This window comes from Chaetodon auriga, chromosome 10 (genome assembly GCF_051107435.1).
Source record: "Chaetodon auriga isolate fChaAug3 chromosome 10, fChaAug3.hap1, whole genome shotgun sequence".
In the NCBI taxonomy this organism is placed as follows: Eukaryota; Metazoa; Chordata; class Actinopteri; order Chaetodontiformes; family Chaetodontidae; genus Chaetodon; species Chaetodon auriga.
Genome location: NC_135083.1, coordinates 10,635,613 through 10,655,488, shown reverse-complemented (window position 1 = coordinate 10,655,488; position 19,876 = coordinate 10,635,613). Strand labels below are relative to the sequence as shown.

Genomic DNA, 19,876 nt, shown 5'->3' with positions numbered 1-19,876 from the left:
AGTGTGAGGTAAGTTACTATAGCTGCAACTGAATGTTCATTAAGTGTACTGTATCATAAAGTCAGAAATTGTCTTTTAATTATGCTAAATGTTTGTAATTTTGACATATAACCAAATCACATAAAATGTTACAAAATCATATGTGTATGTACGTAATAGGATAACATATATACATTATATAAATCAGCGTTCAGAAATAAAATCTCACACGTGGCCTGTTGCACCTCTCCCACTGCCAGCTTTAGGAAAGGCCCTGTATGATCATGATACTGTCCACGCTGTTGAACGTTGATAGTGAGAACGGAACAGAAGCATTCTGGGGCTTGAAGTCCAGCTCGGGACGATACAGGCTTAGCGTTACGCTGGTGAAGTACGATACGCCTACGAGTCCCATGATGCCTCAGCGATGAGTGCGCTCGCCCAAGAACTGATTGTCAATAGAATAGCAATGTCTGCCGTTAGCAGGGAAGAAAGGCTCGCAAAGATGGAGAACGACGAGAAAACTTCCTCTGTACCGAACAGGTAAATTTTTGGGTGCTATTCGGAAGTCATTGGAATCTCAAAACGATTTTTTGGGCGACTTTCGAAATATTTTCGCTGACAGTTGGGCTCAGCATCTTAACGCAAACACGACCTGTCACACTGTATGCCTTATGGGTACAGTCGTTGTACCTTATACATAAGTGAGATGTCGCTGTAATGGCAACCAGGAAGTCACGGTGTAATTGTTAGTTTATAACAGATGCCATTCAAACTCGGCCTACTTTTAGCCCGTCGGTTTATCCTCTGTTTCACTTGCTTATAGCAGTGGACAAATTACACGAGGTGCCCCCTCTAACACAACTTCATTGTCATTTACTCCAACCATGAAAACACAACGAGAATAACTGAAAACATTTAACGTCACCACACATGTGCTAACGCAGCGTGTATCGGGTGTAGCTAGAAAAAACAGAGTAGCCTGAATAAAGGAGGAAGACAGCTCACAGAGGAGAAGCATGGCGTTTTCTGCTGGCACGGCGACATGAGTAAACGGCTCATTTCTGAACACATTCCCTCCTCTCAGGGGGAAATAGTTTGTCAGACATGTCGCTTAAGTTAGCTAATAGTACAAGTGGATATACATACAGATGTCATGCTGTCACATTGACCCAGTTTGTCAGGTTCCCGAAACCACCCACATTAATACCAGCCTACAACTTGGTACCCTGTTGAGCCACAAGAGGGCGGTACTGCATTGGTCTATCCACTGAGGGTTCGTTCCTGTTTAGTAGACTCTCTAAACCGGAACCACAAGCATTAAAGTCATACTCACATGGTTACATTTAACATGGTAAAACCGTGTTTACAGTAATATAGCTGGGGAAAAAAAACTCAAAGAGGTATTTAGTGAGGAGCTGCGAGTAAACGCACAAGTTTGGAAGTGATGTGAAATTGGCACAAATTTGTGAGCACAACTTTCAGGTGAATAAAATGTCATCTGACACAAAACCAACACAAACTATAGCCTCAAAAATCACCAGGTGAATCAACACCTTCCTGATAAAAAAATTAGACAGAAATTAGACAGCATAAGCTTTGCAGAGATTATATTTCGCTGCACTTTTAAGGTAATCATTTACAGCATATTGGACAAGTGATTTTGTCCACCCTATGTATAGATAGCTGCTTACATAACTCTGTCCTATTTTCTAAAATAGATAAGCATTTTGAGTTTGGGTCATGTGACTTCCATTTTTCGTTTAAGACATTCAGTCGCTTTAATGATTAAATTATTAAAGTTTAAATGGGTCATAAGAGACAAATGGACTTGTTCCACATTATATGCTGTGCCTGACAATTAGTCAACATTGCTCTCTCTGCACTTGCAGTATTAGTAAGTTTTACTACAGCGGGGACTGTGACCCTTCTGTGCGTCTCTGTAGCCGTAGTGAGATAGCTGAATGTTTGGCATAGCAACCAGTTCAGGCATCTTGTTTCGATGTGGCTTTCTTGCTTTGCAGCTGTCTTCAGACTGCAGTTTAAAGCAACAGCAGCAGTCCCAAAACTACGTTGAAGATCAGAGAAAAACACTGTATTCCCTTGTGTCTCTCCCCTGTGGCTTTAACAAGGAAGTAAACAGAAATGAGGTCTTGTCAAATCTAAACTCCAAATATTTGGAAATGCTTTAAATGTTGGTTTAAATCCTATCTAGTAGCTTCTCTAAGCAGTGTGGTTCAGATGCTGTGGCCTGGAAAACAATTAGTCTGTCTCCTCTGATCTCTGAGAATAATGATCTGTTTGTCTGCACAACAAGACAGACACGGCCTGGGAAGACTGTCGGTGTGTGTGTGTGTGTGTGTGTACATGTGTGTGTTTATGTGTAGTATGTGTTCATTGCCAAGGGCTATTCCTCAGACTGTCAGCTGACAGAGCAGTAGAGGTAGTGTTGGGTTTCATCATGCTGTTTATTCCCCACTCTTTACTGCGAGGGGGCGTTGCTGTGTGTGTGTGTGTGTGTGTGTGTGTGTGTGTGTGTGTGTGTGTGTGTGTGTGTGTGTGTGTGTGTGTGTTTGTTTGCTGCCTTGCTGACGTCTCCAGACTCCGGTGTAAGGCACACAGAGACATGGCGAGTCCCTGCAGGGGAAAAAGCACATTGCCTCCCCTCTGCCCTTAGCCTCTCTTGTATTCTCTCTCTCTCCCCTCTCCATTTCTCCCACTCTTCACCTCCCCAACAGAGCCTGGAGCGTCTCTGTTATACATTCGCTCAACTGTGTCAACATCAGAGGAGAATAATGGCTCACTGTTTTCTATTCCTTCTCTCTCTCTTTTTTTTTTTTTTCCTGCCCCCCCGTTTTGTGTCTTGGTGTCTCTGTCGCTCTCTTCTGGTCCCTTTTTCACCTCCAGCCACATATTGCGACACTGACTGTCAAAGACAGATGACCCAAGCTTGGCATGTGTGTGTTTGTGAATTTGTGTGTGTGTGCCAGGAGTGGGAAGGTCTGGCTCTAACCTGATGCTATTAATATCACCTAATGAACATAATCTGGAGGGTAGGTTATCCTCTTACATTTGTTGGCCGGAGCAGTGAGGGGAGGAGTGGAGAGCGAGTGAAAGAGGAGGGAAAAGCTGTGCTGTAGTTTCACACTGAGTGCGCTCTCTCTACCAAGCTGCAGTGCCTTCTCTCTCCCTCTGTTGAATGGACGAAACAGAAAGCTAAAAAGATGCTTTAAGTTTCGTTTCTCATCTAAGCTGATACCCCTTGATATTTCCCAATCTCTCTCTCTTTCTGTTTCCCTCTCTGGATGGGTTGTACCAGAGGGCAGGGCTGCTAAGTGCTTCATTGTGTTTCAGTGTATATGTATACCTAGTATACCTGTTGACAGTAATATAGGTCTAAAACACAACTAGTGGAGTACACACAGTGGAAAACTCCCTTGTATTTTTCTCCAGTTATGAACTCGCTACCGGCTTACTCAGGAGCTAGAATATCTGGCTGTTGGACTCTAAGATCTGATGGCAGGTAAGTGCATTATATTTATTTATATACTTTTTTTTCATCTTTTCATTCTAGTATTCTCACGTGTACTAAATAATTTAGTGTTTTCCCATCAACCCTGTAAGAGAAAAAGTGCGTAAAGTGTTCTCTCTTGCAAATGTGGACAGACGGGATAGACCGCTATAGGACGCCTATAGGTGTCTTGGCGTATAGTGGTTAGGTTTTTGTTAACATGGTTGCATCTGTCACTTCGTAACATGAATTTGGCGTGAGTGACTGTAATAGTGCTTTTGTGCAATAGTCTGTTACACAAATTAATGACTCAACTGGAACTGTAATGGAGTTTTAAAGAGCTGGTTAAGTTTTGTTTTAGGTGTCTGAGGAGTTTTGTCAGATGCAATAACAGTAGAATACTGTTTATTTGGATGCACAGTTCTATTGCTTTTCATTTTTCAGAAATATGTCATCATATATATCTGTATATATATGTTGATTTTAGCTGTATGCTGCACTCCTAACACAAACTGAACTGAGAAGTTGTCGTCATGCTCTGTACTGTTTTATTTAAGATTGGCTTTTGTTAAATTAATACCATTGTGGATTTGTGTTGTCTTTGATTCATATTTATAAAGAGCTCCCACAAAGTCAAGAGTCTTGGGTTTACTAAGGAGGGCAAAAGAAAGAACATATAGTGTCAGCTATGACCCTTTGACTTATTTACTGCTTAGATGGTCCCCCATGTCTGCTCAGGCGATCTGGTCTCAGGTACCGTGCACTGTTACCTCTTGACAAGCGTTTTCTTTTCACAAAGTTGTCATTCATAGATGAGTGCGTGTAATGTTTAGCAGCAGTGTAACTGTAACCACTGAACAAGGGTATGATTCAGCACAGTCAACTGGGCTAATCTTTTATGGCACCCTGGTTTGGTTTTAACTGATAACCCAGGCGGAGTGTGCTATGCCTCATGCATGGTCTATGTGTTTCTCTCAGTTTTTAGCCCACTCCCTGCCTCCATCCAGGCTCAGGTGCCCTTGGCGCGATAAGATAAATCTTTGCTCACTCTTGTTTGCCTCCCCTTCTGACCTCTTGACACTCCACCTGGATGGGTGTATGGCCTATATAAAGATGTGGGAGCTGAGAGTTGACTGAATAACAGAGAAATAGACAGAAGAACATCTAGGACTGCTCTCTTATATGGCCTACTATAGTTATGGCATATGGATTTTTACAGTCCTCGCTGTATGAGGTGTGGATGTCTCGGATACTGCAGTAAGTGTTGTTAGCAACTGTTACCTGGTTAGACTTAAGACTTTAGACTTCAGACTCCAAGAAACGTGTGTTTGTAAATCAGCTAATGCTGCATTTCTTTTGTTGCTACTTGGTGATACGTCTTGTGCTATTTATTATTTGACATCAGGGAACTGAAAGTGGCTGCTTCACTGACTATGCACAAGTAGTTTTTCTTGAGCCTATGATATTTTATAGATAATGCACCACAGATGACTTTTTTATACTAAATTGTAATGAGAGCTATGGAGCCAGTTTTTCAGGGGAAGTAGAGTTACTGAGCAATGGGTTAGAGCAGTTCTTTGTACCGTTGTTCTCTGCTCTGAATCTTAATTAGTCACAACCATTAACTGAATGTTAATGCTCATTCTTCTTCACATTCCTCTTGTCATGTCAGAAAATTAAACTCCTCTTCTCTGAGTGAAGCAGTTAGTGTCTATATTCCCACATGCTATGGCAAAAGTTGCAAAGTCATTGCAAAAGTCTGTAGATGCAATTTTTTGAGTGTTGAAATACAGGACGCTCGCTCTATGTAACATAAATTTTGTCATCAGCGTTGTTATTGTGTTGCGCAGAAGAAGAGGTTGACCAACGTGTTTTGCTTGTTTGAATAGTTCATGCAAATTCACCAGCTCCCACAAGAGTCTCAAACCTGTTTGGAATGAGTTTCTTTGTTTTCTTTGTTTGTCTTTGTTTATGAGGACCTTCTCATGTTGTTATCTGTGGTAACACATTAGTCCTGTGCCCTTAGTTATTGGTTACTCCCTCGGCAGTCGACATGTAGTTGAGACAGCATTTTCCCATCCAGTTAATATACTGTGTAATGAACTTTGACACCAGCAGCATACTTTCGACTGGACAAAGCTCACCTGTTGAAGAGGTGTAATGTAAACACATTTTACCTCAAAAATTGCAGCTTAAGCGATTTGGAAATTGTCATGTTGTAATTGGTGTGTTTTCCTCTCAGTTATCTGTGTCACTGTTATTTTAAGTCCATCCCACTGTTACACACTCAAGCTGACGTTTGTCCGTGTGTGTCTGTTTGTTGCTGTGTGTGTTGCAATCATGCATCACACACTGGGGAGACAATGAAGGAGCTTTATTTTAATTAAAGACAATGCTGTAGATTACATTTGTGTCTTATTGTCATGAATATCTTGTTCTCGCCATGCCTTATTGCCTGTTTAACACCAGCTGTCACCACTGTCCAGATACAACTCTTGACACAAGCGCACTAATGAGCAGTGATACTATGGTGTTGTGCTGTCTTTCACTGTGCAGTTTATTAAGTTAAATGAAAACCACTGAGACCAAAAGCTGTTTAATTACATATCACTTGATAAGATGTACTTGTTCATAATGATGGTGCTTTTACTTATGCCTGGGAAAAAAAAGAAAACCAACAAACAAGAAATTGCTCCTTTTTAAAGGTGTACAGGTTTTTGTGCGAGACCAGTAATTTGTCCAGAAAAAGTAAAATGATTTGCAAACTCGACACTGTGTTTGTTGCTTTCCAGTGGAGGTGGTGAGGGATCACTGGACCGGCTTCTCCCCGCAGTAAGCACAGGCCTTTCACCCAGAAAAAGGACCACCAGCCAGTGCAAGTCTGAGCCTCCTCTCCTACGCACCTCCAAACGAACCATCTACACTGCTGGCCGCCCACCCTGGTACAACGAGCATGGAACACAGTCCAAAGAGGCCTTCGTCATTGGTACGACACTCACAGAGATGCATTTCACGGTGGAGCAACACTGATGTTTTCGTTCCTTCTATGTCTTTGTTTCATTCAGAGTAAATTCTCCTAAAACTTTGCGCTCTCATATATCAGAACACTTTCTATACAGTCTTTTAATACAGTCTTTTTAAGAGTGAGTTCTTGATGCTGAAGGATAAATCAGCTCTAAACTAAATCAAGAACTGGATCTTAAGTCTAACTCTGAAGAATTGACCACCTTACTATTCCAGTTTTGAGCTTGTAGGTCTTTCGGACACATTTATTGTCTGTTGGACACAAAGTTAACAGATACCCTGTACAAGCAGATGAGAAGTGTGTTCTGCAGAAAGAGGCAGTCACCGTATTTATTGCTAATGGGTATTGACAGGCTCATTCAGTGTTGCTATTGACATTTTAAATGAGTTAGATGTGGCTCTGCTGTGTTGCTGAGAGGTATTATACATACAGCAGGACAGTGTTTTGAGAAAAGGAATTGAATTTCTGAAAATACCTTCAGATGTTAATGGGGATTTTTACCTTAAAGGGACAGTTCACCCCAAAATCCCAAACATTTTTTTTCTTTTACCTATAGTGTTTTCTGTCAGCCTAACTATCTCCGCCAGCTGCATGACTGTGAAGTGTACATCTACTCATGGACAATAGACTTGTGTAGATGCACACTTCCTCCTGTGCAGTGATAGTATGACAGGGATTGTTCAATAGGAAGAAAATAGTCCCTACATGAAACTGCTCATGAAAATGTACTGTATAGGTGCTTTGAGCAACACAAGCCATGTAATTCCATTATACTCCAGAGAAGGCAGATATCTCTACTGCCAATATCTCCAGACCTCAGCCACACACACCAAAACAATCTAGATGGATAAATAACATTACAGGTCAGAGGAAACAAAATGTGGTTTTGATTTTGGGGTGAATTGTTCCTTTAAAGAACCTTACCAACCCTTAGAGAAAGCCCTGCTCTTTGTTTCTGCCTGCCTCTGACATGCAAATGATAGCCTGAAGCAACCTCAACATGCTGTGTGTCCTGTCAAGCTAGCACTAGTATTTTACACTCCCAGTAAGCAAAGGAATTTTAAAATTACGCTTGTGCCATTGAACATGTATGCAAGCGTTATGCAATGTCGTCCTGGTCTGTTACAGGCTTGTGTGGCGGCAGCGCTTCAGGAAAGACAACTGTGGCCAGGAAGATAATTGAAGCTCTAGATGTGCCGTGGGTTGTGCTGCTGTCTATGGACTCTTTTTACAAGGTGGGCATGTGTGTGAAGTATGTTTGCTATGTACTGATGGTGTGTGTGTCCAATTGCGTGCAAACATGCACATGTTTACAAATATTGTAATGTCAAGATACTGGATGCCCATTACTTAAAATATAGGTTTACCTGAATTTTGACCCCCTTTATACCTTGCAGTAGAATGCGTCTAATATTCAGATTGTATCTGAGATCCATTCACTCTGTCCAGTTTCTTCTTCTTCTTCTTGAGTGCATTTACATCTGTAAATCCAATCACCCAAAATACATTTTAATGCAAGGTGTAAAGGGGGTCTTAGACATGTTTGTGCATGTCCTTACATCAAACCAAATGTTTCTAGATAAAATCTTAACATCACATGAGTTCAAGAAATCACTTCCTCACTTCATTGTTACTTCATTTATGTCTTGTATGGCTGCTAACACCCGAGTGGCCTGAAGGAAGGGTTGGAAAGAGTGAGACTGAGTACAGAAGACAGAGTGAAAGAGAGAAAATAGGATTGCCTTTGGAACCAAGAGGGAAAATTAGGATAAGGGGAGTGACGCGAGAGAAAGGAAACGGAAAGGATAAAATATTAGGAGGCGGATGAGTCAAAGGAGAAGCACAGTGGTGAGCGAATTGGGGAGGGAAAATGAGTGGTGGAGAGCAATCAAGCAAGAGCCATCATTCTTGCCCCTCTATACCTCCACCCACTCTCTGGTTATGTAATCCAGTCACAATCTGACAACAGCGGTTCAGACTGTGCAGAGTGGGAGGGATTTACCACTGGACAGTGGGACTGTAGCCCTCGCCACACTGCAGTACCAGAGGTCGGCATCCAGAACATTTCGTTGACTGTTTATATCTTTTAATTTATATCTCCTGTTCTTCTGTTGGGGTCTCCTCATGTTTGCACACAGCCCCCAGAGAGCCTGTAGCACTGGTTTATCATATTAAGTGTATAATCAGTTCATTTGAGAAGGGGGTGTTGCTGTTCTGAAACTGCCAAATACCAGATCTGGGGTTTTAATGCTCAACCACCCTAAGGGCACACACACACACACACGCACACACCTCCTGGTACAGACGTCACAGTGGCGCATGATGTTCTCCTAAATTTAGGTCCCCTAACTTCAACTGCTCTTGAACAGCAATTTGTGTCCGAGTGTTTTTGCACAAGCTTAAATGTGCAAACCAATATTTCAGCACATGTGCTTGTTTTATTACAAGGCATTTATGTAAAATTGTTTTATCAGTCTTTATTCTCAATAAGCAAATGTGTGTGTGTGAGCCAGAAACTGAGACATACGCGTGTTTTGCTCGGGAAATCATTTTTTGTTGTGCTTGGAAAGCATCGTTATGGTGGCAAGTTTACTGTAAAGTCATTCCAACATTGTTGTGATTCTCAGGTCCTGTCCTCAGAACAACAGACTCTGGCAGCCAGTAATGACTATAACTTTGACCACCCCGATGCCTTTGACTTTGATTTGCTGACACACACCCTGCGCAAGCTCAAACAGGGCAAGAGCGTGAAAATCCCTGTGTATGACTTTACAACTCATGGGAGACAGAAGGAGTGGGTGAGGATGAACACACACACACACACACACACACACACACACACACACGGAAATGCACTTTGTAAGTTAATGAGTGGCATGTCAGAGTTGCTGAATATAATCTCAGTTTCTCGATTACCTAAGAGGCTTTTAATCTCCCTCACTAGAGGTTTAGAGTCACATTGCAAATCTGCTACTCCAGATGGTCACTGACAAACCATTACTGTGATTTCTGTTTTCTTGTTTTTATACTTTAATGTCCATTAACTACAGTTACACATTCTCTCATCAGCGGCCACATTCTCATCATGGTGATTGTTGCAATATGCATATTCTTGTACTTTCTCTATGTCCATGTACTGAGTATGTACATTGTCCTGTAACGATACATGCACGTGTGTCCACCACAGAAAACCGTATATGGAGCGAGTGTTATCATCTTCGAGGGAATCATGGCCTTCGCAGATAAAAAGCTCTTGCAGGTAGGGCAAGGTTATTGTCCTCTAACATGTTCAGCTGGTCTGTGGAAGGTGCTGGAGTCAGCCTAATATTTATCAGTGCATGTGGTCAAACATGTTTTTCTATGCGTATGTGGGAGGGGGCTTTTTTCCCCCCAATTTTATACACTTGCGCCAGCCTGTGTTGTGTATGCAAAATGTTATCAAGCATTCTAAATGTACAATTTTCCATTAAAATGTAAGCAAATTCAAAATTCAGACCCCTGGATTGGAACCGATAAATCGGCCGATATCACAGATATACTGATATCTGCATACATGTTGCCAAATGCCAAAGATACTGTATGTTTGAAGTGATTTAGAAACTGTCTGCATCACATACTTTAACAGCGCACACTGACAGGTTTTCAGCTGTAAAATGCCACTTATTTAATGGTTGTATCCCCTGTCATTACTCCTGTCTATTACTGGGAAATTGATTGGCAGATATTTTAATACACACACACTGATACAGAAAGGTTAATGTTTCCAATTGCTGTTAAAGGTCTGTTGATATGAGAGATAATTATAAGCACTGGAGAAAATATTTTCAATAATTATCAGTTGAAAATGCTTATTTTTCATTTCCCAGCTGTTCAATATAAATATGAATATGTCTGCAACTTCTATGATTAAAAAAAAACAAAAAAAAAACATTGGCCCTTTAAACTTGCTTTCAGGACAGAAGTAGGTCAAGCACGTACTTGTTGTAATGAGTTGCCAGCTGACAGAAATAAACAGAATAAATTATAAAGGTTAATTAGGAGCCACCACACACTTGCAGCCCCATTGTGATCTTTCATTTTAAAAGAAAACAGCGTTTCAACAGCTAAATTGTCCTTGTCAGGGTAAATTTTTGCATTAATTCAAATCAAACTCATTTCAAGACACATTGTGCAGAAAAAGGGATTTTGCAAGCTCAGCAAACTTCAACTTAAAAATGTCTTGACATAAATTATATGTCATAACACAACTGTAAGCAAAACTGTGCTCCCAGAGTTTGACTGTAAAACACTACGAAGAAGCTAGAAATAGAATCCAGAAGGTATATTTAGCTCAGCCTTTTCTTTGTGGGAATGCGTGCTATAAAACTCAGCTTAACATTTTCTCTCTGATTCATGTTCTCCTGTCAGTTGCTGGACATGAAGATTTTTGTGGACACGGACTCTGACATCCGGCTGGTGCGTCGGCTGCGGAGGGATATTACAGAGAGGGGCAGAGACATTGAAGGTGTCATCAAACAGTACAACAAGTTTGTCAAGCCAGCGTTTGAGCAGTACATTGAACCCACCATGCGCCTGGCAGATATTGTGGTTCCTCGTGGTGCGTATACAGGTTCAGTTATTACATAAGGGTTACTGTGATAGTAGTAATATAAAAGGGAGTAAACTCAATGAACAGTGCAACTAAGGAAGTAATATACTCAAGTGTGTTTCCTTTGGAATTTAGTCAAATGTTCATTTTATCGCTGAATGAGTTTTATGTTTGCAAACTCCTTTTGATTCCATGACTCTTTGTTTTGTGTTTGTCGTGCTGTCAGGTGGTGGCAACATGGTGGCCATCGATTTGATCGTGCAGCATGTCCACAGTCAGCTGGAGGAGGTAAGAGAGGTCACACTTAAAGGCCTACATACATACTTACACGCACGCACTGGCACACAGCATGTGTCATGCAGGTTTATATCACGAGTGCATGTTAATGCACAGAGGGGAGTTATGACCCTGCATTCATCCTCCCTGGTGGTATTATTTTATGGCTTGGTTTCTGATTAAAAACATCTTGCTGTGAGTTTACTCTGTGGGTGATTTGCTGGGTGTAGTTGAAAGCAGTCCTAGTTTGTCAGTAATTACAAGTTCTGTCACTCCCTCTAGTGGATAGAAAAGACATTGCACATATTTTCAGGGAGGCTGAATGTGCTCAATGGCTCCAGGCTTGTTCAGGAAGTTCGAACAGAAAAGTGAGACTGAAATATATTATTTTGCTAAGTATTGTGAAAAGCAGTCATTAACCGTAGTCCAGAATAATCCTCAGATGTAATTGTGTTTGGTTTAGGAAAAACTATTGCAATTTTGAACAGAATAATAATGTTTTTCTTTTTACTTATTTGGTGTAAAGTAACAACTCTTAAGCCTTCACTCTTACTGTCTGTGTGTAATTGTGGTTTGAAATTTACAAATTAGTATTTAATTACTCCTGATCACAGTTACAGCCTAATGATAAGAACACAGAATAAATACTTGACAGTCATCATCTGATAAGAGTCTGAATCTGAAGCCAAATATTGTATTTTCACTTTTAGGACAAAGAAAGATATTTGCCAAATATGTAGTTGTTTTTGTTTAGTAAGCAATTAAATATTCTAAAATTTGCTAAGAATGTGAGTATAGCCCTTTAAACACACACTCAGGACAGAAATAGGTGAATGGTATACATGTTGTGATGACGAGCTGGCTGAAAAAAAAATCAACAGGAAAAAAGATGAAACAGGAGTCTGCAGACATTTGTAGCTCCACTTTGATCGTTTATTTTGGAGTAAAAGTGTTTTAAAAGTTTTCCGGTGAATTGATCACATAACATTCATTATTGTGTAACACTTAAATCCTGATACATAATCATGTGCCATTAATTGCACGGCCGTAGTGGAAATCCTGTCTCCATGGTTCATTCTGCTTGCTCTTCACAAGAAGCCTTGCAGCAGTGAACCGAGTGTTGTTGCTGTGTTGACTTTTGGATCTGTTGTGCAACATGCACTGATTGTCACCAGAGGCACATTTTTGCTCAGGGGGAGCACTTTGTGCCACAATGCAGTTTGCCTTGTTCCCTCCCTGCTACACACACACACACACACATTTACACACATGCTGCTGATGGACTGCTCTCTCACTCTCTCTCCACCACCACCACCCCAAATCCCTCCATGGCTCACAGCGCGAGCTCAGCGTCAGGTAGAGTGGCCTTTATCCTGTCTATCTTTCTCTCCTCACCATCTGTCCAGTTCCCCAACTGCTCCAGCTCCTTACTGGGAGAGAGAGGAACATAAGCCAGCAAAACCAACCTCTACCTTCCACTGATCTGCTGGCTGCATGGCACATCACCAGGCGGCACTGTTGTACCTGTAGAGCAGATATACCTAATTAGTCATCAGTAACAAGCCTGTGCCAAAATATTGTAAAGACTTAGTCCACACCAGCGTTGAATGAATATAAAAACTGCATGAAAGCTGCTGACGCCATCGGGCAGTCGTACTAAGATCAGAAGTTTGGATTTGGTGTGGTGCAGCCAGCATTTAATGCAAAGATGTTGGTTTTCCTTCTCTCTACGTACTAGAGAAATGACAACTCACACTCTTCCTGCCTTCTGTGTCTAAATATACACCAATGAGTCAAGTCACTGACCCCTCCTTTCAGCGACAACATGAAGAAGAGAGAGAGTGACTATAACAGAAAGCGAGAGAGAGGAAGCTCTTGCTACAGCTATTGTTGACTATCATATACCTCAGCCACAGAGAAAGTTTCCAATACCCTACTACAAAGCGCTGAGTTTTTCCATTGAATGTCGGCCACAGCATCTGAGACAGAGAGAGAGGAAGTGAGCTTGGTGTCTGTCTTTAGACACAGGATGTGCTGGGGCCTGTGAGCTGAAATACCAACCTTTACTGTTCTACACGGTGAAAGAGTGACAGCCGCACGATAGCTTGCGCACCTCCCACGCGAACACACAGTGGATGCATGTGCATAGACATCAGAATCTGTTTAAAAACTGTTGTCTGTTTTGCCCAAGCATCTGCAGAGATCTTTGAAAGCACGGCCCGTTACTGCATTTCTCCTCTAAATCATGATGCACATACAAATTGAGAACATGTGGACTATTATTTGACTTAAAACATCAGCATACCTCGGTGAGCGTTATTTCCGAGACATTTGACATTTTCAAGCCTCCGCTGTCACACTTGTCACTGTGTGCGATCGTCCCTTCATCCCTTCATCCACCTGATGTTGTGTCTCTTCTCATTTTTTCCTCCTCTTGTCTGTTTTTTTTTTCTTTTTTTTGTCTTTCTGTGTCCCCTTCTGTTGTCATTGGTGTTGTTGTTTCGTCAAAAAAACTCTCCCCATAGAGGAAACTTCGCTGGGATATGTGAGCAGATTTGCTATGATTTCTCTTTTCTTTGCATCTGGCTAATGTGTTTCTCAGTGACATCGTGGATACTGTAGTGTCAACATGACTGCATCACTGAGTAACAGTGTGTCTGTTCCTCTATAGAGCCCAGGGTAGACCTAGGCTAACTAGATATTCAAACCTAATATCTATGTGTGGAGTCCCAGGGAATTATTACACGTAGTAGAGACCTATCATGGAAAATAATCATCATGCATTTATTTCTATTACACAGTGATTTTTTTCTTTTATTTCAAATCCATATGTAGTATGTGAGTAATTTTTAAACGGATCAGTTGACCTGTCTAACTTCTTTTCCATCATCATGGTCTCTGTGCTGTTGTAATTTTCCACTAAAACACTCAACACTGGCACTGTGTGCTTTGCAATTCTGTGCATCTGCCTTTTCCCAAGTAATCCTACTACAGTGGTTACACACCACCAATATCAACTTTCCTCTAACTACTATTGAAAAATGATTTCTGGTATATCTTGATTTTTGCATGTGCTTACACGTCCGTGTGTGTGTGTGTGTGTGTGTGTGTTTGTTCTCTGGATGTGCACACATTACATATTGTACAAATGCGTGCAAAATGTCTATGTGTGTCGAGTTCATGTGTCCATCTTCCCTCTGTCCACTTCTCTCACCTTGCACCAATCCCCATTCTTCTATTTGTTTCCGTGGTTACAGGGCAGCCCTGGCTTCTGCACACCAGGCCCAACCCCTCCCCCAGACCCTCAGTGTTCTGGAGAGCACGCCCCAGGTCAGGGGCATGCACACCATCATCAGGTAAACGCTGAGAAACAGGAATTGTTACATGAGCAGCTACATGTGATTCCATTAAAAAAAGAAGTGTCCGGTGCAGAGCGGCTAACGCCGTTATAAATCTTGTATGGTTCCTAATCACCCACATGTAGAAACAAGGAAACCAGCCGCGACGAGTTCATCTTCTACTCCAAGAGGTTGATGCGTCTGCTGATCGAGCGAGCGCTCTCCTTCCTCCCCTCACAGGTGCCAAACACTGACAGACACTGTTAATTAATTCATAGCACTGCATGAAGGCTCTGTAATCCTTTGTATTAAGTAGGACTCTGAACCATTAGATACCTGGGCGTAGATGGAGACATGTGTAGGAGAAATGAAGTGTTAGATAACTGATGGATAGGCAGAAGCTGACAAGACACAGCAACAGAGTGAGACACAGTACATTATGTGGCCCTGAAATGTGGGAAGAGTATTAAAACATGAAGATTAATGGAAAAAGAAAAAGAGCCTGTATTTGCGATAAAGAGAATCAGATAGACGTATGCACGAGCATGGAAACTTGTTAAGTCACCACAGTGGAAAGTTTCCATACCTTAACTGTAACATACACAAACATGCACGTGACTGAGAGTTTGAAATTCACCGTAGCCGGTCACAAACTATTTTTCATGACTTCTAAAGCTCACTATAGCAATCAGCACTGTGCTCATACTGTTCCGATTTTTAATGTTATCTCAGGTCCACACAGTCCAGACCCCCCAGGGAGAGGATTATGAAGGCAGAACTTTCCACGGGAAGAGGGTGAGTGAACTCCATTTACATCCTGCCGTCTTCTCAACTTTCTTATTTTATTTTATTTTTTATCTTAAAGAGCATTCGGAAGAGTTTTGTCTCGACCCAAACTGATGCAGCTAACCTCTGTTTAATTCATTTATTTATTTTGTTTGTTTGTTTTTTTTCTTCAGATCACGGGCGTGTCTATCCTTCGAGCCGGGGAGACCATGGAGCCGGCGCTGAGGGCCGTCTGCAAAGACGTCCGCATCGGAAAGATCCTCATCCAGACCAACCAGGACACAGGAGAGCCAGAGGTGCACATTTAAATCCTGATTTATGGGCTGTAGAATTTTTGTATTGCTAGAATTGTCCTACAAACACCTTTAATGTCCTAAATTTGGCAACTTCCAAACAAGTACATCCATATTCACATATCAACATATTCTTTGATATCTCACAGTGAGTTTCTTGTAGTTTGGCACTTCTTGCTCATCTACATGTCCTTTCCAGGAAATTCTCAGTTCTCAATTTCTGCACACTGTCACCCATGATACAGGAAACTACAGGATGGTACTGGTCATGTGTGCTAGGTGTTGGCAATAACCCACATCCTGTCTCTAAACATTTTCAGCTTCATTACCTGCGTCTGCCAAAAGACATCAGTGAAGATCACGTGATTCTGATGGACTGCACTGTGTCGACGGGAGCTGCGGCCATGATGGCTGTCCGAGTCCTGCTGGTGGGTGTGCCTAATTCTTCACAAGTCCAGGTTGCCTGCCATGGAGTGCTTTCTTCATGTAACCTATTTTCTTGGCTTTTTCAGGACCACGATGTTCAGGAGGACAAGATCCTGCTGGTGTCTTTGCTCATGGCTGAAATGGGAGTCCACTCAGTGGCCTACGCTTTCCCACAGGTCAAGATCATCACCACAGCTGTCGACAAGAAGGTCAACGATCTGTTCCACATCATACCTGGCATAGGTGAGTGACAGGAAAAAGGGAGTCAGATGGATTATTTTTCCCTGTATTTACTCTTCGTACACATGACGTGCTTCATCTAAACATGATGTTTTAACCAACCTGTCTTTTGTCGTCGTAGGAAACTTCGGGGATCGATACTTTGGAACAGACGCGCCGCCTGACTGGAGCGACGAAGAGATGGATGAGCCCAGCTACTGATGACATGATTGTTCTTGGATTATATAATTCAATGGAGTGCACTGATCAGTTGGGCTGTGCCCCTTGGAGGACAATGTGAGGACATGCTTTGCCTCTGTTTGGGTGTAACGCGCATCCTTCAAGGGCCAAACAAGGTGTCCTGAAGAATAAACTGAGAGCAGGGCAAGACATTTTTAATGTACAGTCACCTTGTTGAAACTTTAAATTATTATTTTGTCTCATGTAAATGCTGTTGTGGAAAGATATGTTATAAAGTCTGAAGTATTTTTATATATACAGTAGGTGACTACTGTAAGTCCAAATGTTTTATTTTAGTGTTTAAATTATGTAAATCTCTCTATTGAAATTTGCAGGCATGTTGTTTTGAAAGGACATATCTCGCCTTAAAGCCGTGAGCTGTGGACGACACAACTGAATGTTGAATTAGCACGTGCGGTGAAAAAAAAAAAAAAACATTTTTAAGGTTATTTTTGACTACATACCTTCCTCTCAACTTTCACAAAAGTTAAATCAGAACATGAACTCGTGCTGCTCAACTTCTATCGCCGTGAGCACTTTCTGAAGGACCATTCAATCGGAAAATGTGTAGGTGTATCTGTCTTTTTTTTTTTTTTTTTTTTTTTTTTAGCTCTCTGGTTCACCCTTCTCCTTCTCTGTGGATGCTGACCTAACCAGTTGAAACAGGCGTTGAAAACCGTTTCATTATACAGCTAAAAGTATGCACTTGTTGTGTATATTTATGCAGCATGTCCTTCATTTACATATTTGGATATGGATGGACCTGACCAGTCAGCAGGCAAGTCATATATCTTTTTGCTGCTGTGAAAATGGGTCATCTGCATTTAACAAACACAGATTAAGTGTTTGTTTCAGTCTCACACGTCCTGATTTATGCTTCTGTTTTTCATGCAGGGATTGTTTTTTTTTGTTTGTTTTTTTTTAAGGGCTGTTGAGGATTCAGAAAAACTGTGTTGTTCACAAAGTCACGCCAGTGCCTGATCTTTCTACTTTGTATCAGTACTGAAGTGAAATGTTTGTAGTTGGTGCCTATTTAATATTGCCTTGTTTTTTGAAGGAACATGTCGACAGTTTGCCAGATGTTTGGGTCACACTCCATAATATCCACCCATATGGTTGTTTGAATGGAGACAAGGAAGGAGTGTTGAATGCAAAGTTCATTTTTATATCATTATGTCCTCTGTTCACATTAGTATGATGTTCTCTTCTGCAAGTTCACGTTGCCGTGACACAGATTTCAGTGGATAATTAGTAAAAAATGCTTTTATTGTGCTTTACATTCAACAGCGTTATGGGATGTAATGAGACATGTTGAAAATGTAAGCGTGCAAACTAGTCACATTTGCTACAAGTACTGTTACTACTGTTGACTCACTATTACTTTTCCATTCAGTCACCTGCAACTGTACAGTGTGTGTATTACTGCTGAATACAACTGTCAGTGAGTCATTCTGTTCTGAAAATCCATCGATTGTGTTTGCAGCCTCAGTGTTTGACTGTTTACCACTTCTGCTGCATGTTTTTTTTTATATATATAATTTAATAAAAGTGCAATAGAGCTTTTACATTGCTTCCAGTGCATTATTTCATATATGTCAAATGTGACTTTTGGAACCATTAAAACACATGACGGACAAAAAGTAACATTTAAATCATCTGCATGTTCTTTTTTAATCAAACATTTCGAGACAGAAACATTACCTCTTTGAACATGAACAGGAAGGATATTGTGGTTGTCCTCATCTCATGGAAAGGAACCTTGATATCTTCCATCACTTTCCATAATTATCACTCTGACAGCTGTCAAGACGCCAGCCACGGCAAAGTATGATTGACACAAATTTGATGAGGCTGATGGACAATTACAAACGGGCAGCCTATTAGGCAGATATTGACCCACAAGAGGCATCTTTTTTTCTGAGCGAGGAGGTGTGAGAAGGACAGGCAAAAGACACGCAAGAGCTGAAGATATTAGGAAGGTCAGAAGCAGCATTTTCATTCCTGTGCTGTGCTGGTTCGTCCGCTGTTAAATATGCAGCTGTCATAGATCTTTCTTGAACATTTTTTAACAATTTAATTTGTTAAATCGGCTGCTTGTTTTTCTGCTATTCAAGTCACAGCATTTTTTACACGCACACAATTTAGTGGTATCTTCCCCTGAATGATGACATTTACCTCAAAGGTGTACTTAAACTCAGCTCAGATGTTTTTTTTTTTTTTTTTTCATGACATACTGGTCCCTTGAATGGAGATGTCAGTGGAAAGTTTACCACCAGCTCTGACAAACAGGAAGGTAGTGCGTCTGTGTGTGAGAGTTGCATCCCCATTGGTAGTACAGAGCACGATGAGGTCACAGCTTATAAGACGGCAGGAGTGGCCTTTTCTAACTCAGCGACCTGTGTTTCTTTTTCATCCTCATGTCACAGGCTTTGCTCCAGGTTGCTCTGCTCTCTTCCTGTCTGCTTTCTTTTGGGCCTCGACTTCAACGCGATGAAGACTTGCTTCCCCCGTCAGTCTGGACTGGGTCTGAGGAGTCAGAGGGTCTGCCATGTGGGTAAGAAGTACGCAGAGGAGACTTTGACAAACTTGCCACAATCCTCCACCGTTGTGATGATTGTTGTGACATGAAAGGGGAGGAAGCATGGACAGAAAAAAAGTGCATTTATGGTTATTTGTCGGGTTAATGTGCTATCTGGCAGAGATTGTGTCCGGATTGTAAATGTGAAGAGATGGTGTGAGTAGGCCAACACAATACAGTGGCTTAATGCAGATAGTTGAGGATGAATTATTCTGACAGTGAAGTATTTCTGAATCATGTGAAGAGGGTTTGGATTAGTCGGTTGAAGAGGGCAAAGCATTGTCTTTCCCTTTCCCTCCCTCCTTCTCCTTTCATGCTCTCTTTCTGCTCCCCAGTGCTCTCCATCTGCACAGTTTATCATGAGGGGAACATCTCTGAGAGACTGGACTGTCCTCATAAAGTCGGGCCGGGGTGATTTAGATGTTTTTAGTATGAGATGCAGTTTGTGCATTAGGCTCCGTCGGCTGAGTGTTTAATTGCTCTCTGAGTGGTTTCAGTGCAGGTTAGCTAACAACAGAGAGCCAGCCACGGTGTTAACCTTCTTGTCTCGCGCACAGAGTTTTCTGAATGAGAACATTTGCACAAACAAGAGCCAGATGTGTTGTTGAAATGCATTT

At 41.5% G+C, this 19,876-nt stretch overlaps 1 protein-coding gene across 4 annotated transcripts; it reads left to right on the top strand.

Annotated features, from left to right (window-relative positions):
• The first annotated feature begins 407 nt into the window (after positions 1-407).
• On the top strand, positions 408-18,246 carry uckl1b (uridine-cytidine kinase 1-like 1b). 4 transcript variants are annotated; one of them, XM_076740128.1, is made up of 16 exons: positions 480-522; positions 3,433-3,502; positions 6,283-6,476; positions 7,644-7,750; positions 9,143-9,313; positions 9,703-9,774; positions 10,923-11,112; positions 11,330-11,391; positions 13,905-13,924; positions 14,637-14,735; positions 14,864-14,957; positions 15,450-15,512; positions 15,677-15,799; positions 16,117-16,224; positions 16,309-16,465; positions 16,584-18,246. In XM_076740128.1, exons 2-16 carry the CDS (start codon positions 3,435-3,437, stop codon positions 16,661-16,663), a joined length of 1,608 nt encoding a protein of 535 aa, XP_076596243.1. In that variant the 5' UTR covers positions 480-522; positions 3,433-3,434; the 3' UTR covers positions 16,664-18,246. The 4 variants fall into 4 exon arrangements, with proteins under 4 accessions (XP_076596241.1, XP_076596242.1, XP_076596243.1 ...); XM_076740126.1 differs by lacking the exon at positions 3,433-3,502 and having other exon boundaries at positions 408-522; XM_076740127.1 differs by lacking the exons at positions 3,433-3,502; positions 13,905-13,924 and adding an exon at positions 12,719-12,735 and having other exon boundaries at positions 408-522.
• The last annotated feature ends 1,630 nt before the right edge of the window (positions 18,247-19,876 follow it).